Raw genomic sequence first — 25,073 nt, 5'->3', positions numbered from 1 at the left:
CTGACCAAGCCCCCAAAAAAGTGGATGACTTACTCAGATTCCACTTCAGAAGGAGGGGGAAAAAAAAAATCACAGGTGGAGGACTTTTTTTTTTTTTTCTTTCAGAAGATAGGTGATTTGCTAAAGAAATTGTCCCCTCTGAGGTCTGTTTGGACTTTCTGAGGGGAAATGTTTCCACATCCAAGCTCATACCTTGGCATTTGGGGCTCTGGATGTTAATGAGAAAGGAACAGAGGTAGGAGCGAGCGGAGTTCCTGGCTTTAGCCGGAAGTAGCTAAGCAGAACCAGAGCTCAATTTTGGCCGGCTCTTCAGGTTCTGAAGCATCCGTTCTCACCTTTAGATATGTCTGCTAAAAAATCATGGTGACTTGAATAGTAAGTTAGTAAGTTAGTCATTCATTTGTACCTCCTTGCAGTAGAAAACCTTTGGCTGTTAAGGGCGTTAATGGTCAGACCTATGAACTCAATCCTGAGCTGCTGCTGTTTCACCCACTAAACTTGTGCTTTTCTCCCCCATAGAATGAGGTGACTGGTGCTAGTGTGTCTTAGAGAGAGATATTTCAGAAGAATTCCAGTGTCACAAAATATCACCATCAGCAATGAAACTATGTGTAGAGAGTCATGTCTAATTTCATTAATTCTTGGCACTAGTGTCCAGGTTCTAGAAGGGAGATCTTGAGCCAAGCTGACCCCGAGTCATTATGTATTTGGGATCACCAGCTTGCCTGTTCTCAGTAACATTTGCTGGGAATTCTCCAAGTAAAGTAGAAACTCACTGGAGTATGTGTTGGGAGGAAATGATAGGACCCCCTGATGGACCTGCTACCATCCCGAGAGAAATGTCTGTAGGGAAGGTTTGGAGGGATTAAGGAAGGGGACTAATCCGACACAGAGTTTACTGGAGCATTTGTAATGGCATTTAATTATGTTTACGATATTGTAGCAGCGAGAAAGACTTTCTCTCTATCTTATAGACACTTTCACATTACACAAAACCCCTGCTTACTCCGAACAATCCACCTGGTTGGATAGTCTTGAGGTCAAGTGAGATTTTGTAAAAGGCCTTTTTAAAAAATATTTTATTTTATTTTATTTAAATCCAGTTAATTAGCATATAGTGTCTTATTAGTTTCAGATGTAGAGTTCAGTGATTCATCAGTTGCATATAACACTCAGTGCTCATTCCATCACATGCCCTCCTTAATGTCCATCACCCCGTTACCCCAGCCCCCTACCACCTCCCCTCCGGCAACCCTCAGTTTGTTCCCTAGTTAAGAGTCTCTTATGCTTTGTCTCATTCTCTGATTTCATCTTAATAAAAGGCCTTTTTGAAGCTGTAAGTCACAAAAGCCTATACCAAAGCTTCTCAAATTTTACCATGCAAAGGAATTCCCTATATCATCAGTAGTGCTTATTATAAATGCAGATTCCCAAATCTTTGTCTCCTACCCTCCATCCCGATTATGATTCAGTAGTTTTCAGGTGGGCCTTGATGAGAAGGCCAGGTGATTCTTTGGCAGGAATTCAGAAAGACACTCTGGAAACACTGTGCATTTTTGTTTTGTTTCCTTGCTTTATTTCTTAGCTGTGTTATCCCAGGCAAAGTGAACCTCAGAACTTATATAGTTAATATCATAGTCTTTTAGACATTTTGTAAGTGACCCATGCAAAGTTTTAGTTCCAGGAGCATTTCTGTCTTATGACTTTTGTGACTGATAGCCCTCCATGATCAGTTAGTGAATGCCCAAGTACTTTCTAAAAAGGATTATTTCTCTAAAACTAATTGTCTTGGATTTTCATAGGTTTTCACATTTTATCAAGCATTTCACATATACCAAAGCCTCACTGATCTAAAAAAGTGTATTCCTACCACAATGCCACTTGACTCCTGTAGATTGTTGAAATTGATTTTTGAAAACACCACGGATTGCTTTTCTTTGGTCTAAATAATCACTGTAGCATCACTTATCTCTACCCAATTCATGGTCTTTACTTCCGAGGCCCTGGATCAGCATCAGAGCGCGCTGTCTTTTTTGGCATTGCTTAACAACAAACAGACAAACAAAACCAAAAAAGAAAGTAAGGAAAGAATGGATTTTAATACTACAGCTTTATGGCATAGTAAAAGTAAACCAAAGGGGCATACTTGAGGACTGCTTGCTGGAAATTGCAAATGACAGTAGTTACCTTGCTGTGGTCCCACCCAGACTTCCTTTGACCTGGGTGACCCGGAGCAATTTCAGGGATCTGGATTCTGTTACTAGAACTGTCCCTCTTCTGCACCACAACATCCACTGGCCTGAAGAAGGTGCTGTTTCCCAGGAAAAGGAGTTAAATCCCCCCAAGAACAGCACGGGGCCATAGTCTGAAGAAAAAGTATTGCTAACCAAGCGACTTCTTCTGCGTATTCTGCCTTTCCCTGGTTACATTCTTTGAGATTTTTATTTAAGATAACTTTCAGCATCTCTTGTTAGAGGTCAGATATGAATGAGAAGATTTTGTTTGACTTGCTAATCTTGTGACAAACAGTTTATACCCAGTGTAGCTTCCTGTCTTTGCTGACTGGTTCTTTGAGGGAATTTTCTCCGGGTTAAGGCTGTGGAGAGCCTCTAAAAATAAACAACATGGTTGCTTCTTGGTGAGAACATATGTGAGCAGATGGCAGCTGGTAACGGCATATGGTGGCAACATGAGAGCAGCATGTTGCAGAAAACTACGAGGGGACCTTCCTCGTCCATGCCTCTGCGGGCCATCCAGTGCCCCATAATCCCAATGACACAGAGTTCTGACTGGGAGGTGTGTCCCACAGAAGCATGAAAGCATGTCACGGGGGGCTTGTTAGTGGGCTGAATGTTGGAGACGGTAAGTCACAGGGTATGGAAAAGGGCTTCCTTGTCCATTTTCAAATCAAGAGATAAAAGGCACAGATATGGAAAAAAAAAATTTGAGAGAGGATTCCACAAGGCCCTTTGTCTTTTGTCAAAAGCAGTTCTCAAGTCTGGTCTGCAGAGTGACAAGGCTACTTCTGGAAGACATGCCCTAGGTGAACGGCAGGTACCTGGATGTTAAATCCACGTAAAGAGCTAGGAAAGAAGTGTATTCACCCCCGGCCTGGAAGCCAGTCAGGGATTCGTCTATCAAAGAAGTTACATAACTAATATTATTACCTCCCTAGATCACCTTCTATTTGCCAGTGTCTTAAATATGTTGTCTCATCGTGATCTTCTAAGAACCCTCAGAGGGAGCATGATGTTTGCTTCATTTAGAGAAACTGAGGCTTGGGTGAATCCCGGCACTTGCTCAAAGATTCACAGGAAACCGGTGACAGAGCAGGGGTTTCAACCTACATCTTCTTATGCAAAAATCCTATATCTGTCACTGACTCGACCCCAGATAAAACACTCAGCAGTGTTTTCTCTTCCATTGGAGGTATTTTTTGGTGTATATTTTTTTTTTTATAAGAATATGGCGGGCAATATACCAGATGTCGTTGCTGTTACTTCAAAGAAATAAAAATTCAAAATTTCACGATGTCATAACTATCATGGAAGATAATGTTTAATCCATCCTGAGCAGCCCTAGATTTTTAAACTGTAGCTGGGCAGCACCAAACTTGTATTTTTGACTTATTTAAGGACTTTTCATCTGCAGGTTAGAAATGATGATGTGTGTTTTAAGGACACTGAAATCTAGGCCAACCAAACGAAACATTGAGTTTTATTCATAATAGGTAGGCTGTCTTTTGTCAAAGGAGGTCAAAGCCTTTCCTGTTCATCTTTGACATAAGTCACAGTATTTATTTTACCATTTCCGTGTATAAACTGTACATTGTGATTTTGACGCTAGACCGTGTTAAAGGGAAAACGGAATTTAGGAGCCTGACTGCTGGTTAAGGGATGCCAAGAGATCTGGGACCAGAATCCCTCCTGGATCCTTGGTCCCCAAGTAGCGGGGACCTTATATGTGTGGGGGAATAAGTACATTCAGAGAGCCCTCTTGGACTTTGAATCTTTGTATAGCTCTGTACAAGGCATCGCCTCAGTAAAATAGCTAATGACTGTGCTTTTTAAAACTCCTAGCTGTCTGCCCAGTTGTTACAACACCCTCTGGCTCAGTGGGCAGCTTGTGCTCCAGACAGTCCCAGGTGCTCTGTGGGTACCTTGGTGAGTACACTTGTCTGCTTTATACCTCATTTGACATAGTGATATCAAGTCCATCTTTAGTGTCTGTCTCCTGTGGGGGAACTTGTCAGAGGCCAAAGAGAGTTCTGGAATGCAGCCTTGTAGCTGAACAGTCACAAAGATGCCCCCGATGTTTAGTCTGTAAATGATGACTCGATGGCCATATGTGCAAGAATGGGTTGTGGGTACATGAGAGCTGTGCTCCGGGGGTGACACAGTGGTCTGAAATACAGATCTGCTGACTCCCATGGACGATGCTCTCTGGAGGGTTGAGCAGTATGGCCAGAATATCGGGGGTCCTTTTTGGGTGTCTCTTTTATATCTGTGTTCTTATGCCTGGCATACAGTAGTTGCTCAATTAATGTTTCTTGTACTGAACTGAAGGGGAAGAAGGAGCTTTTCTTTCTGTGGAAGTTCTGGAGGGAGGCCTGTGGGGAAGTTGCCATTATTTGTGACCTTCCTATTGTCATTTCTGGGTTGCATGAGAATGGATTGTCATGGATCAAGCCTTTGGCTGACTCGCCCTGGGAGCTTGCCACTGAGCCCTGACCCTCAGAGTAAGTGCACACCCCTCAGAGCCAGTGCCACGTGTCCGGCCGTGGAGCACTGAAGCCCGAGGTCTCAGTGCTTTCTGATTTGGAACATTAATCAATTCAGTCAGCTTTTATTGAGAGCCTACTGTATGCTGGGCAGTGAGATCCCAGCAAAGAATAGGACTTAGGTGATCCTGATAGTTAAGAACTCAGGGGCCCCGTTGTCCCTGATCCATGTTCAGGAAGAACATTGTGAAATAGACTCACAATCCTGGCATTGGTTCACTCACATTTTTGAGACCCCAAGAAGGTTTGTATTATACTGATGCGAAGTGTGGGCAGGGGTCCCAGATAGGGACAAAAGAAATGTTTTTGTTACCTTAGTAGAGATCTGGTTCACTGGTGTATCCTGCTCTGCAGTTTACCATGCCTAACCTTGCTTCTTAGGAATCAAGGAATGAAGGATTAAAGTAGTTTATTTACAGTGGGTTACACTGGGTTTCCTCAAAAAAGAACGGATTCTATTGAGACTATACGTTTATTTTCATGTACAAAAGTGGCTAGAAGCTGCCATGTGAATAAAGAGTAAAAGGTTTAATCCATGCTTTTAAATTTCCCTTTCGTGAGACAGATTATATTTTGTTTTCAACCTCTACATTTGTATTTTATTTCACTATCTAAACCAAGGATTTAATTGTGTGATGTTTTTCCCACTAGCTTTTTGGAAAAGAAAAGGGAAGGGAATAAGAGAAGGAAAACATTTGTTGAATCCCTCCTCTGTCCCTGGCACTTAGAGATGCAACGTCCTGATCCTCCCCCCCCCTCCGTGTTAGTGGGTTGGGGACGGCCGGGATGACCATCCCCACGTGTCAGGAAACTGTGGCTTGGAGAGGAAAATACCTTGTCCTCGGTCATAGCACTCGCGGGGGGCAGAGCCAGAATCCGAATTCAGGTCTGGCCCCGCTGCCCTCCGCCAGACCACAGAGCCCCCAGACTTTCTGGCCTTCCTTTTGCTTTCCCTTGGCCATCCTGTCCCATTAATTTTTATAATTGTCTTAGTGACTACTTTGGATTAATTTCCTTTTCATCTTTTCTTCCCATAGTAAACAAGTTGAGAGGCCTACCCTGGTTCTCTGTGTGGTTTTTCTTCTCAGACACTCCTCGCTTGGGGTTATTTTCGGTCATTTAATGGCTGCAGGCCTCCTTCTTTCTTTGGTGAAAACACACTGGAAACCCACCCTGCTCTTCAGTGAGTCTGGGAAAATCAGGAGTGTCTCCGAGGGTGTGGAAGGGAGATGGGCACAAACTCCACGGAGATTCTGGGTAGTGGGAGGCCTCCACCCCACCCAGCTTCCAGGCCTGTGCGAAAACCCTGCGGACCCCTTTCAGACCTTTCACAGAAGACTGCTGAGCAGTGGGGCTCTGCATTTTTTTTTTTTTTTTTTTTTTTGTCTCTGTTCTTAGAAATAGTAATTGAGTAAAAATGTAAGTGAGTGGATGCCAGGGGGCAAGTGTCCAGGGTCAGGGTGAATTTCTCCATCCTGAGTGTGATTCTGAGCACTCGTTAAGTGGAGGCCGGCCTGTGCCAAGCAGCTCGAGGGCCATCCCTGTCACCTTGTGTGACCCGCCTCTCCATTCCAAGGAGATGTTGGGAGCGGCTGGAGGGAGCACAGGGCCCGTGGCGCCTCTCGCTGTTCTCACTCTCTAACCTGGGTGTAGTTGATAACTCCGTGTTCTGACACCCCTGATTGGACTGGCTGCTCGGATGCGGCATCAGCTTTCACTAAAATTCTCTGGAGGAAGAAATGGTCCTTGCTCCGCACAGCCCATGTGGCTGCTGAATCATTTTTCTCTTTTTCAATTCGTTAGCCCCCCAAATCTTGGGTAAGATAACGTTAGCCTGCCTGAAGCTTTTCCTGCTGAGATCTGAGACTCCAGAAGGTCAGCAACGGAGACAGTCTCTCTGTGAATAAATGGATTAAAAGTTGTGAAGGCGAATTCAGGCGGGTTTTGGTTTTGGTTTCGTCTTTTTTCAAGTCTTTATTGAGTAAGAAGCTTGGAAGTAGCTCTGTGGAGGTTGAAAGGCGGTGTTTCTCCAGACATGGCCTGCATGTGTGTCTCCTGACGTGTCCTAAAGAGCAGATTCCCCGGCCCTGGCCCAGAGCCGCAGAGTCCGAGTGGCCGGGGTGGGTGGAGCGGACGCTCGTGCACCTGCAAGCGGGACCTTGCTAGCGTCTGCGGCCCCTCAAGGCAGTGGAAACTCTGATTATGCAGGTCTGTTTACTCGGTCTTCTAGCACGGAAGGATCCAGATGAAGCAGGGCCTCTGTGTGGTCAACTGGTTCTGCAAGTGTGGGACCCTTCACCCACAGCACAGCAGAGTCTTGGCCCCGTGCTGTCCTTTTTCCCAAGTGCATACAGAGATCAAGGTAGACCTGTTGTCTGCAGGATCACACGTATCCCCTGCTCGCTGTCCACCGTGGGGCGGGCAGTGAGCGTGTAAGCAAACAAATTAGTCACATGGGGTAATGGAGGCTGAGTTTGGAAATTATGCCTGGGAGTGAATTCTTCCACTCAGGTGCCTTCGGCTGGGCCGCTGTGAGTGGGAAGGGGATTTTGAAAACTAATGGATGATGTGTAAGTGACATGTATAATGTATAAGTCGATGTGTAAGATTTAATTCCTTGAGGTTGTGTTTGGTTGAAGCACTGCCGACCTCTTCATGGCCTGAATCCTGTTCTCAGACATTCCGCGGGGTAAGGATCTGGCCGACAATGGAATGTAAACTCTGCTCTCTCGGCCAGACTCAGCTTTGAGTAACAGCGGTTTTCTGCTTCCAAATGATGTTTTTCTCAGGTGCAAATCTGATCAGCTTTTAAAAAGAAAAGTTAATAATGAACTGCTTGGCGCATGTGCAGTGCTGTGCCGCCTGCTATCCTGATGTTATTTTGGTTATTTTGGAACCATGCGTATTTTGAATCCAGCCCCACGGTGTGGATATTCTATATACTGTAGGATTTTCGCCGTCAGACTATTTAGAGAAATATCCAGTTCTGCATGGTCTGTATCTCTCACCCTCCCACTCGGCTACCGAAGTGTGAAAAGAATGATGGGTAGTGTCAATTCTACTTCCCCCAAAGCCTTTAATGACAAGATCTCTACATTAATTACAAATATAGATTTAGTTTTAAGATAAATGGCAAATGCATGCAGAGATGGTGGGAGGACACAGGTAAAAAGAGGACGTTCTCAGGATACATTAGTTCATTCAGCGGGATTTCCTGCATGTTTGCTCTGCGTCAGGCACCGGTCTAGGCACTAGTGATGCCATCAGTGAATAAAACAGCAAAAAAACCTTGGTCCTTAGATCCATGCGTTAGAAGAAGATAAAGAATTCGTTTTAAAAAGTAAATAAGGGGCGCCTGGGTGGCACAGCGGTTGAGCGTCTGCTTTCGGCTCAGGGCGTGGTCCCAACGTTATGGGATCGAGTCCCACATCGGGCTCCTCCGCTGTGAGCCTGCTTCTTCCTCTCCCACTCCCCCTGCTTGTGTTCCCTCTCTCGCTGGCTGTCTCTATCTCTGTCAAATAAATAAATAAAATCTTTTAAAAGAAAAAAAGTAAATAAGAATGACAGAATTTGAAAATGTTAGAGGGGAAAACAGAGCAGGGGTGGGGATGGAGAGGGGAGTTGCAATTTAAAGGAGCCGGACGTGGGAGGGTGCAGGAAGAGGGTGGCATCTCAGCAGAGGCTTGAAGGAGGTCAGGGAGGAGCCTGGGGCTCTCTGGGAAAGAACATTTTTGGCAGAGGGAACAGCTGGTGCTGCTCCTGACATGTTCAAGGATTATCAGGAGTGTCCTAGGAGATGAGATTAGGGAGAGAGCATGTCGGACGGGTCAGGTAGCGCCTTGTAGGCCAACATAAAGTCTGTGGCTTTTCCTCTGAATGAGATAGGAGGAAGGGTGGGTTTACTCAAGGTCGTTCTGGTGGCTGGTAAGGTGAGACTAGTACACTGGGTGACTCATGGCGGAGTGAGAAGTCCAGTGAGGAGGTCTTTGTAATGGCATTTTGCAGCTGCCTATCCAGGTGAAACTTCGCTCTCTCAAGAATTTCAAATACTGCTGAGTTCTTTCTTTGTTAATCATTTGATAGACAAGCTCCAGTAGGTTCTGTATATAGAATAGTGGTTTTTGAAAGTTTTTAAAATTCATATTCCTGAGTTATTGTTGACTCACCCCTTTTCCTTTCTAGAAGGGAGCTATCTGTGTTTTTAAAATAACTCCCGGGGTTTCCCATCTGTGCGGACAGGTGTCCTTGCTGTAATGCCTTCTCACAGCGTCTTTGACTTGGTAGGCAGGGACACGTGCCACTAAGCTCACTGGTGACCATGTGTTGGCCTAGGAGAATGACAGACTACCTTTCCCTGTGGAAACTAGAAAGTTGGGCTTCAAAGAGTATTTGGATCTGTCCAGATGTGCCTAGTGCCTTTGCCTAAGCTTTGAAATGAAGTTAGAAGCCAGGGAATTTGTAAAACTATGTCTCTTATTCGTCGGGAAGCATTTCTGTTGGACCAGAGTTTGCTTTCTAACTTTTAAGTTTTGAACAGGAAGACTGGAATGTGGATTTTAGTCCTTCCTTCATCCGTACAAGAAATACCTATCGAGTCTACTGCGTGCTGGGTGTTGTGCTGGGTCAGCCAATAGATGGAGGAATGGAGTGCAGACCCTGTCTTCAGGGAGCCTGCAGCGAAGTGAGGAAGTCAGGCAGACCAAACCAACCAAACAAAACCAAAAAGCCAATACCATGTAGTTGATTCTAAGTGAGAGTCTTGACAGGTTAGAAGAATTGTTGAACTTGTCCTGGAGAGGTGAAGGAGGCCTTCCTGGGGGAGGTGGTATCTGCTCCTTGAAAGCCAGCCTTTGCCATTGCAGTTTGCCCGTCCTTAAGCAGCCAGAGGAAGCTGCTTATGCTTTCCGGAAGGAGAAGATTTGTCCTTTGCGTTGTTTCCTTCCTCTCTGATCTTGCATGACTACCATCATGAGGAATCGTGAAACAGCAGAGGCACTTAGTGTGGTCTTTGAAAAAATTGATGTATTCCTTCAGGAGACCCACTCTGAAATACTGAGGCTGGAGGGTAAGATCTTTATGTCGAGTATTTGTTATTCAGAGTTGTTACATTCAGAAGCCATAATTTGTCTGTTGCATGTAAAATCCATTATACTGGGAAGGGCCCTGGTGTAATGGGACCCTGTGGAATATGGCATTATTTTACAAGCTCAAGGTCACTATCTAGAGCTTTTTTCTTCCTCTCAATGGCATACCACAAAAATTCATCTCTCACTCCTATTCTATGGGTTTGTGGGGTGGCTGTGGCTTCGTTCCATGACATCCTCATTCTGGGACCCAGGTAAAGGAGCAGCCTCTAACCCGGGCATGCTGATTTCATGGCCAGACCATGAGATGTGGCAGTTTTCCCGGCCCACATTCCATCGGCCACACCTGGTTTCAATAGGACAGGAAGGGAGAACAAAGGTGGGGGTCAGGTGGCAATGGGCCCAGGAGAGAGGAACAGACATTTTGCACAGAGGACACAGTTTACCGCAGTGTATGTGGCAGAGTTGGGGAAGGCAGAAAGACTTCATCCATGTTAAACACTTTCTATGTCGTGTGTTTGATATGGCTGGGTCTACTCTGTTGCTTTGTTGATGGAATTACGGGGAGCTTTATAATGGATATTTACTGAATAATTAGTAGGCTGACTTTATAACAGATGTAAATGTCATTCTCCATTTCTTATATTTGACTGGCTTCTCCAACAGAGACAAGTTTATCTGGTGTAAATGGCACAGTTGGTAGTACTGGGTTTCTGAAGGAAGTCCTGACACGTTACGTGAAATTTATGTCTGTCACGGACACTCTGAATCTCAGGCTTACCCCCAGACACATAGCGACATCCCTTAGCCTTAGGGTCTCCGATTGCCACCAGGGTCCTGACATGCCCAGCCATATCTGATAGATGTCTCCAGGAACAACCACGCTAAGTTCCAGGACAGTAGAGGTCTGCAGATGCTTCACTGTTTGCTGCAGGGAGCGTGAGTTTCCTATTTCTTCTGTCTCTTGTGTGAGTTCTATGCCAGTTTAACAAGCTAAGCATCACGTGCCACGTAGTTCCCTAGAATCCTATCTAACCTGAACCTTGGTCTCCTGACAGTGACGTGCCAGGTAGGCTGCTTAGACTCATGCTCCTTCCTGCTGTGTTCAGGGAGCAAATGGAGAGAAGCCCTGCTGGCGTGGGGCATCCCCTGTGGGACTCTCCACGCAGTGACAGCCACCCGTCCGTGCTGATGGCTCCTGAGCGGGCTCGGTGGCTTGGTCTCGCGAGCTCGCAGTCATCTCCACGGCCTCTTGCTTAGTATCCTTAGTAGCTGCCGATGCTGAGCTTTTCCATCCTGCCCTTGAGGTCAGTGGTGGGAAGGAGCAGAAAAAATGAAAGCATTGTTTTGCACATGGCTGGACATCTGTGTTTCTGAATCGGCCTGCTGTGTGCATGATGCAACTGCTGGAGCTGTTCTGCTGAATGTGAACTTTGTCCACTGACTGGAGTCAAAATTGGTTTTGGATCCTCTGAAATCTAAATGGTCAGACCACGTTTTTCTAATATGCAGTTGGATCGGACCTTAGCTCTGAAGTGGAGCTGACTCGTTTGTGTTTACGCGGCAGCCCGGCTTGCTTCTCTGTTTTCCTGGTCCGTGTTGCTTGTTTTCCCAGGGCTGCGACTTACCTCGTCCACTGCCCGCATTCAGGAGAGCAGGAGGGCAGCTCCCTGTGGGACTGCGGCCACGGAGCCTTCAGGGCTTGTTGACTTGAGTGTAAGTGTTAGGGAGAGAGACTTTTCAGAGACGGATCAGGGGAAGCACCAAGAACAGCTAACTTACAGGTACGCTGGCACGGCGGCAGGGACTTGGACTCGGGCTGCAGATACCGCCGTGCTCAGACCCCTTATTGGAAGCGTGGGCACTTTGGTGGGCTCTGGGGCCGAGATTCTCAATCCCACTGTGCATCGAGCTGCCTGGGGGGGCATTTAACATGCTGGGGTCCACCTCCAGAATTTCGACTCAGTTGGTGGGGAGCAAGGAAGGAGGGCGGGTGGCATCTTTCGTTTTCAAAAAAGCCCCAGGTGATTCTCATGTTCGGCTCGAGTTGAGAACCTCTGTTTTGGGGGTTTCCATAGCTTTTGTTAAAACTATGATTTTCTGTCCAGCTATCCTTATTATAATATGAGCGAACTTCTGTATGAAGAAAAGGTATATATTTGAGCGGGGGTGTTGGGAGAGATGGGATTCTGTCTTCAGTAATAATAAATTAAAAATACGGATAATGCTAGTCAACCGTTATTGAATAGTTATATTAGGCACTGTGCTAATCTCTATAGTAGGCTTATAAGATAAATATAATTATTATTCACTGTTTCATAGATGAGGAAACCATCTTACCAACATCCTGTAATTTCCCCATGGTCATGTAGCTCATAAGTAGGAGAGCCAGAACTTGAACTTGAAGTCTGTCTGACTTCAGAGCTCATCCTACCAGTCGGACCTCTAAGATGATAAACTTAAACATGAAATTTTGGATGAAGGGATGAGATGTCAGAAGAGAATGCACTGAGAATAATATGTATCTGTATTATTAGGAAATCATTCTATTCTGAAAAAAGAAAAAAAATGGTATGTTTGGATGTCTTTCTTTTTTTCTCTTAAATACAGTATCTCGCTCCCCAAAACCCAGGAAAGTTCAAGGCAGGCAGCAGAACCCAAGGGCTTGCACAGGGATGTGGGAAGGAGGCAGCGACTTCTGAGTTTAGCTCGTCTGTGTTCTGTGTTCCCCATTTGAGGAATGGAAATGGTTTCTTATGTGAACCGACACAAAGCGTGGTGCCTCCTTGCAGTTTATTCTCTTGTTCAAACTGTGTAGTCACTGGAGCGTGTAATACAAAATCCAGGTGTTTCTCATTTTGTTCCCTGGATAGGAACAACCTTTTTGTTGTTGTTGTTTGTGTCTCTGCAAGCTGGTATATCTGAGTACTTACTCCAACTACTGCATTAGTCCTTTAATGCCTGTTAAAAGTCCAGAACCGTCCCAGGCTAAGGCCCTAGAAGTTCCACCGCCCGTTCCTGGCAGTCCTATCTATCCCCGTACATATGAAAGAATGTTGCAGATCGAGGCACCCGGTAAATATTTGTTAAATGAGGGCGTGAATGAATTTTGCAAATACGGGCCATGATTGAAATAGTGCCTTGCATGTTGCTAAGGATTTTTTGGGAACTGAGAAAGGTCTTAGTTAATTGGTAAGCTCCCAGTTTCTGCCTGGGGCCACATCGTCTGTTCGCCAACTCCTAATTGCCTACCTGGGAGACCTTTCTGTACGCAAAACATAACCGTATTAATAGGCTTTCAAAAAACCCCAGGTCACCAACCTCTACTTATCTCTCTTAGCCTTGATGAAAGGATCCTGACTTTTTCTTCGCTCGAAGTAGCATTTTTCATATTATAAGCTAGAAACAGTGCAGAGTCCCCAGAGCACACGAGGAGCAGGAAGGGAAGCTCCTTGCCAGCCCGTGTGAAAGAGGAGAAGCCCCACTTTGATGCAGTCTGGCCACGGAGAGTCTTACGGGGACACCTGGATAGCTCCCTGCTCCCTCTGTGAGTTCAAACGACTGTCACTGGAGTTACAAAGGGACAGTAAGGCCTGTGTTCTTGGGTCCTTAGCCAGACAGCCCAAGTCTTTTTAGGGCTCTCCTTGTCCCAATCTGATTTCTGCTTGAGACTTGAACACATGCAGGCTGCCCTGGAACGGCTTTGAAACTACTCTCAGGGTAGTGGAGGAAAGTTGCATCAGCACTGCAGCCTTTAAGCAGGGTTTGTTTTCTTTCTTTTTTTTCCTTTTTTTTTTCTTTCTTTCTTTCGTTCTTTTTCTTTCTTTCTTCTTTTTTTTTATTGCTAAATATCCAACAGGCTGAATGGAGGAAATTCAAGTCTAACCCTGGAGGGACCCCTGTTTAGTCATCTGTCTAGACAGACGGGTTCATATAATGGGCCTCTCTGTTTCTTTTGCTTTGTTATAACAGACGGTGGTCCCTTCCTTTAAAGTTGTGAAGATGTCAGCCTTTGGTTTTTTGATCCTAACCTGCTGTTGATAAGCCAAGAAAGTGACTCACACATGAGCCAAAGATGACTCTGGAGTGTGACACTCAGTCTATGATATAATAGAAAGAAAATACAGGCTTTGCCCAAAGGAGCCCCAGATAAAATCCTGATTGTAACACCGGGCAAGTCAGCTACCTTCCCTGAACCTCATCTTTCTCTTCTCTAAAATGAGAACTAATTAGGGGCACCTGGGTGGCTCAGTCGGTGAAGCGTCTGATTTCAGCTCAGGTCATGATCTCAGGGTCCTGGGATGGAGCCCAACCTCCTTGCTCAGAGCAGAGTCTGCTTCTCCCTCTCCCTTTGCCCCTCCCCCATCCCTCCCTCCTGCCTGGGCTTGCAGTCTAATGCTCTCTCTCAAGTAAATAAATAAAATCTTTAAAACCAAAATGAGAACTAATTTTAAAAAATCTCCTGCTTAACGGTCCTTTCCAAAAAAGAAATTAATACATACAAATGCCTGGCACATGGCAGGGGCTAAATAAACCATCATCCATCCATCCATCCATCCATTCGTTCATTTCAGGGTGATCGGTCAAGTCTTTAACTTTCTAGCTTTTGTATACGGAGAATTATAGGGAAACCGGAAATTCTGGCCCATGTGTTTAATATCAAATTTCCATACATCAACAAAAGCAAGTGACTTTTTTTTAAAGCCCAGGAGAACATTTAAAAAGTACTACCAATTTTTGTAAGAGGAAACAATATCAGAGATATTGTTTAAAAATCGATGGAAGAGTGTAAGGCAGAATGACGTTTTTTGTCTTCTCTGGAGGGCTTGAAACTCTCAGAACTGGCCTAAAAGGACTATGTGTGTTGGTAACTATTGCTGCAACTAAGTGGGTCCCTCTGCCTCCCATGATCTGTCTCTTTAATCCCTGCCTGGCTTGTCCCTGGAAATCCTGATGTGGAAAATTTTTTTATTCAGTTTAATTCAGTAAGTATTTACTGAGCACATATTGCCTCCAGGGTGTGGTGTCTGAACCACACAGGTGGATAAGAAATGAGATAAGTAGGCATGGGTCCCTCCTGGAAGAGGCCATGTAGACAGCTCAGAGAAAGGCGCTGGGATCACACAACCCGGATATAGTCGAGGTGGCGCGATTTCTCGTTCCATATGTGGGATTGGCCATGTTTCCTTTTTAAGCCTCAGTTTCTTATCTTCCACCAAAATGGAATAATCCTGGTAGGTACAGGACAGATGCTAATGCCCCTCGAAGCAAGTCACGTTGCTTTGGTTGTTTTAATTGTTTTATCGTTACGGGTATATAGTCCCTGCCCTCAAGTAGCTTATAGCCTACCTTGGAGACAGATTTGTAAACGAACAATCCTGTACAAAGGAGAATCATAGAAAATTGCCAAATGATATTTACGAGCAAAAGACAAAGGGAGCACCAAGGCATGGTGGTTGTGGAACGAAACCACCTTTTAAGAGAAGCGATCCATAACGTGCACCGAACAGTGTGTGCACCTGAGCCGTGAATGACCATGGCCTTCCAGTGAAAAGGGAAATAGAAAAATCAGCCTATTCTCGAGCTGCTAAAGGACAGAAGCAAAGGATGTCTCTGTTGATAGCAAAGCTTTTCAGGTTTCATAGTACAGTTCGTGACATTCTCCGACACTGAAATTCCATTAGAACCCAGTGCTATACGTGGCTTGGGATACGGTATGTCTGAGTCATGTCTCTTTCAATACAACTGCAATCAATAAAAACCCCAGTAAAATGTGGTTAACCACAAGGACATCCCTCCCCACCAACCCCACCCCCAAATCAGCACTGTGATTCATTCAATTCAGTGCTCCTCCCCCTCATATACTTTATATGGAGAGAGACTCATGCTTCTCAAGTACAGAGAACAGAACTCCTGTTCTGGTGCTGGGTGCCTGCCCCTTTATGGTATAGCTTGCCCCCACTGACCACCCCCACCCCCGGGGAAGCCCAGTCCTCTGCTGCACCTTGAGTGGCCCTGGCCAAGGAGAAATTCTGCCCCAGGTCCTGGGGATGCAAGGTCGATGCCTTCAAAGGTTGTAGTCGGAGGCCCCAGAGGGTCTTCCTTTATAAAAATTCTTTCCGTCTCTCTCACTGCTATGACTGGCTTCTTCCTGTACCTTCTGTAAAGGGAATCCTGAGAGGAGGCCCCTCTGTTAGCCACCATGTCCTTAGTTCTAATTCATTATGCATGTTGTAGTGCTTTTTCCTTCTTTTTCTGACCCAGAAGGGACCTAAGGGAACAGCCAGCGTTGTGGATGCAAGGGAGGGGGGAAGGGGGGGAAGGGTGAGAGAGAAACAGGTGTAGAAAGGGCACCAAGGTAGCCCTCACCTGCTTGGTGTCTGGGCCTGCGGCCATCACCCAGTGAAGTGGCACCTTCCAGGGCCCGCGAGCCAGAGGGGTGTCTGCCAGCAGGCTCTAGCTGTCATCCCAGCTGTCCTTGAAACATGACCTCCTGTCACCCACAGGGGAAGTGGGGCCTCACTATTACCTTTAATTGTAAAAGCAGACCAGGAGAGTATGCTGCATTTCTGTGCTTCTTAGGAAAATGTGGCCCCTTTCTTTGTTCCTACCTGCCTGTCCAAGTCTCGCTCCCAAATGCTTTCTCAAAGTTCGTCTGGGAGGAGCTTTCCTTGAAAAGTTCTGAGGTTAGCTCTCTGGAAGACAAGAGGAAGCTCATTGAAAATGGTATTTTTTTTTTCTGTTCTTGTGACCGAAAGAAGTTCCATCCTGACATTTGAATTGGTTGAGTCCTAATTTAAATCACTGGCTGCAAGATAATCTAATTTTACCACGTTCCTCTCTATGTGCTCTGAGTTCGTGGAGAAAGGTGGGCCTGAATAAGTCCAATTACATTTCGCTTCTATGGAAGGAACAAGTCACCCTTTGCTAAGGACCGTCACCTACTGTCTTGTATTTACACTTGGTATTTGGTCCATAACAACAGTAATATTTATTACTTATACTTGTGTAGTGCTTCTTAGACTCTAGGGACTTTTCTAGGCACTACAGAGGTATTGGTTCATTTGATCCTGGCAATAATAGGTATTGTTACTGCCTTTATTTCACATATGAGGAAATCCAGGCACAGAGAGAGATTAACTCGCTTGCCCAAGATCCGTGGCTCTTCAAAGGTGGAGCCAGGACACACAGGCCCACATAGCTGTCATCCCCCTTCACTGGAAGCTCAGGTCAGTCACCGGTTCTGTGACACAAACACAGCAGGGTGACAGACACAAACTCTGGAATGAAAATTGCTTAGGTTCTGTTTGTTTGGGGAAAGGCAGTCCACTCTGGCCTAAAGTACACACATCGTTTGCACAGATTAGAAACCTATGTGGCGTGCAGATAGGTCGTGCTCCTCAGGTTCCATACAGAAGAGAGCCATCAGCATGCCAGGTTCTCTTCAGATGGCTTTAAAAAAAAAAAGAACCCCTTTGATTAGCAAACAGTACAAATGTTTATAGACCTGGAGGATTTTTAATATCTTTATTTGAATTGCACAAAGCAGCCAAATGTAGTTTGGCCCTGGGCTGCAGCATATATGTGTCTGGGTGCCAAGAAGCAATTGCACTCCGCCTGAGATGCCAAGCATTCCAGACCTGTTACCTTGTAAGTGTAATATTTACCAGATTTTTGCTTCATCTGGAGAGGAAGAGCCGAGCTGAGCAGAGTGGAGGTGGGCCGGGCCGCTGGGAAGGGAGCTCAGCGTTCGGCAGAATCTCTGAATGAGTAGGTAGCTGGGAAGGTGAACAAGCATTCGCCAGAAGCGGCCCTTTAGCTGGCACCCGGGGATCTGGGAGGAAGGAGCCGTGGCCAGCACGTCGGGGTGCTCGCCCTGTGTCAGGCGCGATGCTCGCTGCTCTGGCCTTCACCGTGCCGTTACCCTCCCAGCGCTCGGAGGGAGACGCTGTGTCATCGCCATTGTACAGATGGGGAAAGTGGGGTGTCAAGGCTTAAGTGGTTTTCCCCAGGTTCTGTTCCAAGGTCGGGCTGTGATTTTACTTTCGTGAGACTGGTATGGAGCGAGGGAGGGGGGCAGCCGAGCGGGGCCCCACGGGCCAGAGCGCTCCCCGTCTCCTCCCTTGACTCTCACTTCCTCTGACCCTCACAATCACACTGCTCTGGGGGAGGGGGCTAGTCACATCTTCCAAACGAGGAAACTGAGGCGCACTAGACGAGGAGCTTTTCCCGAGGCCCGCTTGCCCGCGGCAAAGCCAGGAGTCGACTGTGAGCTCTGCTGAATCACAGGCCTGACGTCGCCGTGTGTGGAAGCGGGAGTCTTCACCGGGCCCCCCGGGCCAGGATGACAAACAAAACCGAGCCCTGGTGCTGCGGGCAAGCACGGCTGTCTGTGATGGTCCTGAAAGAGAAGGGGCTTGAGGCCGAGCTCGGGACAGCCCGCCCGAGCCCCGTGTGTCGATAAACAGAGCTCGTAAATGAGATAGGTTATTAGGAGTGTGCGTGTGTGTGCGTGTGCACCGGGGGGAGTTGCGGGCTGGAGCAGGGCAGCATTATTCTCAGACTGAAGAGAGCCGCAGTTGGCAGAGAAGTCCGTGTATCATGTCCTGTGCTTTAGTTTCGTTATCACTTCCTCTGATGAGTAAATGGTGACAAGCAAACGGAGGTAGAGAAAGCTGACTCTAGTTCTTTCTGCCCTTAGCAGAGGGGGGCTGCCCTTAGAGCCCCCAGCAGCGCTGTAATTTGGCAGAGGAGGGAGGCGGTCAATGTTTGTGTGTAAATGAAGCCATGGCGAGGAGGGGGGGAGCAGCCCCCCAACTTCACCCCCACTCTGAAGTGCTCAGGGCTGTCTTCCAACAAGGCTGGAAATATAAACAGAAGAGCCTTCTTGCCCCGAGGCCCCTTGCAAGAACCTCCGTTCTGCCACCATGCCTGTTGCTGTGGGGGATTATGCTTTGGTTGAATCTCATTCAAAAAGAAGTATTTTTAGCTGAAGATGGAAAATTATAAAAGCAAAGGTATGACATATACAGCTCTCTGGTGAGCGTTGTCTGGGGAAGAACCGTCATCCCCAGCACGGAGAAAGTGTGCTCAGAGACACACACCGAGCTTTAAGAAGGGCACCCCTTCCTCAAGGTGCTTTGCTGATGCAGGGCTCATATGGGGACGGGCTGGAAGCGCCTGGTTTCACTTCCAAATTCAAGTAGGGAGTCATGTTTTTTCTCTGTGGAAGTTCAGATTTTTGTTTTTTTTTCCCTTTACTGGCTTCCAGTGCCAGTGTGCCCTGCTGGGCATCGGACACAGGAAACTGAATCCTTCATTTGAAATCTAAAAGCAGAAGAGGGTAGAGCAACTTGTCTGTAGCGAAACAGCCAGTGGTAAAGGAGTCAGGATGAGGGAAGCGAGGACTAGGGTTACCAAGCCATGTTCCCCAAACCAGGCTGAGACCATCTGCAAAGGCCACCTCTAGTCCCCTGGGGAGCTCGTGTGGTTGTGGGTATTCCTTTCCAAGCACTGGTGGTGGGTGCAGGTATGACGCGCTGTTTCTCTTTTGGTCACTCACTCGGTTTTTGAAAAATAAATGTTTATGGGGCTGAGGAGGTTTTTCTATGACACAAACCTGCTGTAAATTGCTTTTCGAGTTTTCTTGGAAGTAATTGTTTTTTTTTTTTTAATTAAACATTAGATGATAAAGAAGGGCTACAGGGAAGAATAAAAAGCAAAAGGAAAGGCAAGCCTCAACCAGGAGGAAAGAAAACTATGACAGAGTCCTAAACTTTTGGGTTCTGCCCTTGGATATTACAGGAAAGCTACAGAACTGGGTTTATGGTGTAAACAGAGGTTTAATTGGAACACTGTGAGCACAAATGAACCCACGTTTAGACAGAATCTGAAATCCCTGTTTTTTTCAGTATAATCCTCCTGGGATTTGTAAACCATTTTTAGGAGGTTCCAAAATGCAAGACTGGAAAGCATGTGTCTTTTTGAGAAAGGTATCATCTATTGTAAATAGAAATCGACATTAAGAAAAACACAAGAACTTTTGAAATGCACTAACAAGGGTGTTAATTTCGTCGGGGGGGTCCCCTTTCTTTTTGAAGGGAAAGCAGGTGGCTTGGGGGAAGGGGAGTCGCTGGCTCCTTTGGGCTTCATAGGCAACTGGGAGTTCCTTGCATAAACGGCTCATCCCTTTAACTAGGATGTTTGGTAACTTTTTTACTGAAGAACTTTAACAAAACTACATGTCCGAGGACTCACAAAATCTGATGATATGTTCCATGAGTCAGGTTTCAAGGAGTTAGAAATTGCAACAAAATTAACCACAAGCTTCTGAAGAAGTTTCCATGAAAGGCATTTTCAAGTAAGAAATGTTGCCTTTGGATTTCCCCACCTAAAAAGGTAGAGAGTCAACACATACTGACAAAAAAGTACCACATTCTGGAGCCTCCCGAAAATTGTGAAATGACCAAGAATGCCTACCCTCCACCCTTTCCTTCATTTTGGCATCAGAGTTTTTGTCACACATGGCAGATTTTGTGGTGGTGTAAGAGTTCTGTAGAGATGAGATCTGGAGAAAGTTTATTTAAATAATATAAGGTAATTCACTGGGGATTCCCCCCCCTTCCAAAACATCTTAATTCATTAAGAAAAAAAAGAAAAAAGGGATTAAATATCATTGGGTACTTTTCTTATTTTTAATGACTGTATCTTATCATTCATTAGTTTATAGGATTCAAAGTTATAATCTTTCTCATGTAGATAATTAATGTCACTGTGTGTTTTAGAACAGAATTAGAATAACCCGAGATGGAAAAGCATTGCAGGGATGTGGGCTATTTGAAAAGCCAAGAAAAGCAAGTACATTAGATACGCCCTTACGAGTTATGAACACGACGTGTGTCGTCTGGGCTGATGTTACCCTTTGAAGTGATGTACTACCCGCAGTCCATCGTAAGACACTTTGGCTCCACCCCTGATGACCTGTGCGACCAGTGACCTAGTATGTAATCTGCCTAAGCCTTAGTCTCCTCATCTGCAAAATGGAATTGAAAATAGGATCTACCTCGTGGATTCCTCGAGAGGCTCAGAGGAGAGAAGCCGGGGAAGGCTCGTAGGTGCTGGCGTTATTATTGGTGCCTTCCATGTTGAGAGGCTGACTTTCCAGGCAGTGGATTGACCATGTGTTTGCTTCACCTTCTTCCTCCTTAAGCTCAGGGGCCATGGCTAGGGTCTGGTCAAAAAGGGACAGAAGGAAAAAACTCAGATCTGTTGAGAATGTTGGTTACATTGACCTGTGACCTGCGAGGGTGACCTGTGAGGCTACTCAGTGAAACTGGGAGAACAGACAAGGGTTGGCTGCAGGTGTGTCGGGCTGCCCAGGTGCATGCCAAGGCAAGTATCATGGGATGGAGGTCATGGGGGTCATGTATAACCATTCCGAGGGTGGCTTGAGTTCTCTGCCTTGAAATCTGCATGAACCCTTCCCAAGTTTGAGGTGATGCAGTGAGTGGGAAGAGCACCTGTCAGGAGTCAGGATTTGGGTTTGATAATGGCTCATTAGTACTCTGGTTACAAGCTCTGAGCCTCAGTTTCCTTTTCTGCCAAGTGAGGGATCTACCTGAAAAGTTATTTCCAGGGGATTAGATAAGGTAATGTAAGCAAATGCTTGTTATCTTTGATGACTTCCTGGGGTGCGTGGGTAGCCTGGTTCTTCTTCTTCAAGGACAGTTGAGAAAGTTTAAGTACAGCTGTGCCACCTTATCCTTGTTCATCGCTTCGCATTGAACAAAAGGCTTTCACAAACATCATCATATTTGAGCCTGACTGGGGCCCCGTGAAGCAGTCACGAGTTGACAAGGCACAGGGAGGTTGTGGGTTCTTCCCCAAGGCAACACAGCTTCAGGGACAAATGGGAATTCTTACTAAGAAGTGATAGTCCTTGGTAGAAGCCGTCCATCCCCTTACCCATCAGGCTTGGGAGTTTTTCCTGACGGGTTTTAATAAAACCACATGTCAAGAGTAAGAGCAGCCTCCTCACTTCACTACGACGGACAGCATCAAATCACAGGCTAGCAAATCACACACCGGACGTGTCGTCCGGTAGCCACATCTTATAGTGACTCCTTCAAAACCTCAGTGAGGCTTTTTATAAGTTCAGTCTCTGAACTCCTGGTGTGTGTGCTCCTTCTCCCTCTGTCCTCTTTAGGAAAATGGAAGGTTCAAACCACTAGAACCAGACTTGTCTGATAAGCTTCAGCACCGTGTCTAGGTCACCACGGTGGTGGCATTTTGAAGGGCATCTAGTTCTGTCCTCTCTCCTTGAATCTGTCGCAAGAGTGCTCCCAGGTTACCAGTTTCTTCTGTGGATAGCTCTGACCCAGAGAAGGCTTAACTGAGCGCGGGCTGTTCTGGGACTTTCCATCCCCTGGTCCTTAAAGTACTACAGAACAAACCTCTATCAGAAGGGGATGTGGGGCTATGGAAAGAGTGAGGACTTGGGAACAGAGAGACGCGGTTTACGCTTTCCAGCCCTTTTCTTTGCTGTCTGCATAAGTGACTTGCCTGCTGTAAACCTCAGTCCTTTCACGTGTACACTGGGAGCTGTAAGGAGAGGGACCGATCTAGCCCAGAGTAGACACTTGACCGCACTCTATGAGATGCCACTAGGTTTAAAAATGAGATTATGTTGAAGAAAGTGCTTTGAAAGTTGTATGTGAATGTGGGTACTTTTAATAATACAATCACTCGAGGTCTCCTTTTGCACTTGGTTTATATGTGAGTAATGCAGTGGGTCAGCAAATCCGGTGGGTCCAAGACTGGTTTTCTAAGACATGTCCTACTGAATCAGGCTCACGTGTGCCTACTGGTTTCTGATTCTAGTAGTTGTAAATTGAGTAACAGAGGCAGATCCAAGGACTGTGCTCTGTGTGTGTGTGTGTGTGTGTGTGTGTGTGTGTGTGTGTGTTTAATTCTGTAAGGCAGAGGAAAGGGTGGCTCCCATCCCCAGGGTTTCAGGCACTCTGCCGTTGTGACATATGGGAACTTTTCTTTGTTCCTGGGTAGAAGAGTCTTACTGACATCAGTCTCTGTGGGTAGGTGCAGCTTTCCCCATCCCACTCCCAGCAGTCATTCGTAATACAACCTCACACTTACTGAGTACCCATGATGTTCATATTCGTTATTTTATCTAACCCTCAGTAGCAATTCTCAGAGGCAAGAGTCGGCATGATCACATTTTATTTTTTTAAAGATTTTATTTATTTATTTATTTATTTGAAAAAGAGAGAGCATGAACGGTGGGGAGGGACAGAGGGAGAAGGAGAAGCAGACTCCCTGCTGAGCAGGGAGCCTGACTCGGGGCCCTATCCCAGGACCCCGAGACCATGACCTAAGCTGAAGGCAGATACTTAACCGAGTGAGCCACCCAGGTACCCCAGCATTATCACATTTTAAACACAGAAATGAGTCTGAGTCCTCGCTCCCATGCTGCCCACACTGATCAGGTAAACCTGTTAAGAGGTGACTGTAATACATATGGTACCTAAGTGCCTTTGGGGCACAAAGAAGGGAGAAACCGACTGTGCTCTGGAAGAGCTGGAAATTTTTCTGAAAAGAGGATGAGTAGAAGGTTGCCAGATGTGGCAGGGGCAGGGGTGTGGTGGTGCGTTGGTACCTGGCAAGTCTGGAAAGAACAGGGTGCACTTAGGCAGACTCCACTGTGGCAGGAGCAGGGCGGCAGGGGTGGAGGGAGATGGCAGAGTGCCCACGAAGCTGGAAAGGTAGGTTGGGGTCACAGCGTACAAAGCAGGACACCTTATGAAGTTGTTTCTTTGAGATGTTTGAAAGTTATTGTGAAGACTTCACTGGTTGGAGGTTAAGAGCTAGGAGATAAGAACGGAAGTGGCCACAGGGGAAGGAAAGGAAAAATAAAAGAAGGTAAAATCAGAGAGGGAGACAATCATAAGAGACTCAGCTGTAGGAAACAAGCTGAGGGTTGCTGGAGGGGAGCGGGATGGGGGGCTGGGGTAATTGGGTGATGGGCATTAAGGAGGGCACATGATGTAATGAGCACTGAGTGTTATATGCAACTGATGAATCACTAAATTCTACCCCCGAGACTAATAATACACTATATGTCAACTAAATTGAACTTAAATAAAAAGTTTTAAAAAATAGTAAAAAAAAAAAAAAAAAAAAAAGAATGGAAGTGGGCTTGCTTAGCACCATGCCACCTAACCTGCTAGAAAAGGCAGCCAAGTTATAGCAGAGTCCATACTTTCTAACCTGAAGCCCAGAAACCTCAGTGGGAGCCGGGGACTCTCCCAGCCTTAGATGGACGCATGGAGTCCAAGGCCAACCTTGTCTTGGGCGTGAGGCAACGGAGGCCTGGAGAGGGCGCTGACCCGCCACATTGAGGACATCTGCGTCTGCAGGGAAACTGTTCCTTCTGCTGTCTTCAGGCTCACTGCTGAAAAGCCCCTCCTGCATCGTGCACCTTAAACCCCTTCATGGCCTCAGTGGCCATAGCCCGAGACCCGTTTCCACTTGACCTTTTCGCTTCCCTTTACCCACCCTGGACTTCACGAGAAAAGGTGGTGTGGTTGACGGCTGGGGGAATAGCACTGACTCCGGGCTGGCTGGCTCTCGCTCTGTAAAGTGCTTTCAGAGTCCTGGGATTCTTCAAGATATTTGAGGGTGCCGAACCTGCCATGAAGTTCACGTCTCTGTCTGTGTTACCCAGCCCCTTATGACCCGCCTGATCCATGTGACTCTTCATAGAAATGGATGGAGCCTGCAAGGCCCACTGAGAGCAGAACCCTGCCTGTGTCTTCCGCGAGATTAGAATCTATAGTTAGAGGACTCAGTGCACCCACAGAGCAGTGGGTGTGGGATTAGACACAGGGTATAATTATAGCAGCGCTCTGGAGAAGCCATGTTGGCCTCTTTGAGCCCCGCCCCCCCCCAGCTTCCTTCCTACAATAGAAGCATAATATACGGTCAGTTGGTTGAAAAAAAAAAAAAGCGAAGGGATCAGCCAGAGTTTGTGGAAGTCCATCTATGTTTGGGCTGCACCGAGTGCCTGTCCGAACAGAATGACCTCAGTGAGGCCATCTTGGAGGGGAAGAGAGGTCACAGCTACGGCTGGTCCTCCACATCCAGAGGGAGAATTGACAAGTGCTGGAAACTCCCAGGCCATGGTGGACCCTGAA

The 25,073-nt window shown here is 46.4% G+C and overlaps 1 protein-coding gene across 2 annotated transcripts in view; it reads left to right on the top strand.

Moving 5' to 3' along the window:
- TGFB2 (transforming growth factor beta 2) overlaps positions 1 to 25,073 on the top strand; it is a 79,884-nt gene that overhangs the window by 10,844 nt on the left and 43,967 nt on the right. The window contains exon 2 of one of the 2 annotated variants that reach the window (XM_045809620.2): positions 4,080 to 4,163. The exons of the other annotated variant lie outside the window; for it this stretch is intronic. Coding sequence (XP_045665576.1) covers positions 4,080 to 4,163 — 84 coding nt within the window. The remainder of the gene's footprint in view (positions 1 to 4,079; positions 4,164 to 25,073) is intronic. 2 annotated transcript variants of the gene reach the window in all.

Source organism: Ursus americanus, chromosome 2 (genome assembly GCF_024610735.1).
Source record: "Ursus americanus isolate L20-20 chromosome 2, mUrsAme1.1.p, whole genome shotgun sequence".
Lineage (NCBI taxonomy): Eukaryota > Metazoa > Chordata > Mammalia > Carnivora > Ursidae > Ursus > Ursus americanus.
The sequence above is the reverse complement of the archived record's forward strand: the minus strand, read 5'-3'. Positions and strand labels throughout refer to the sequence as shown.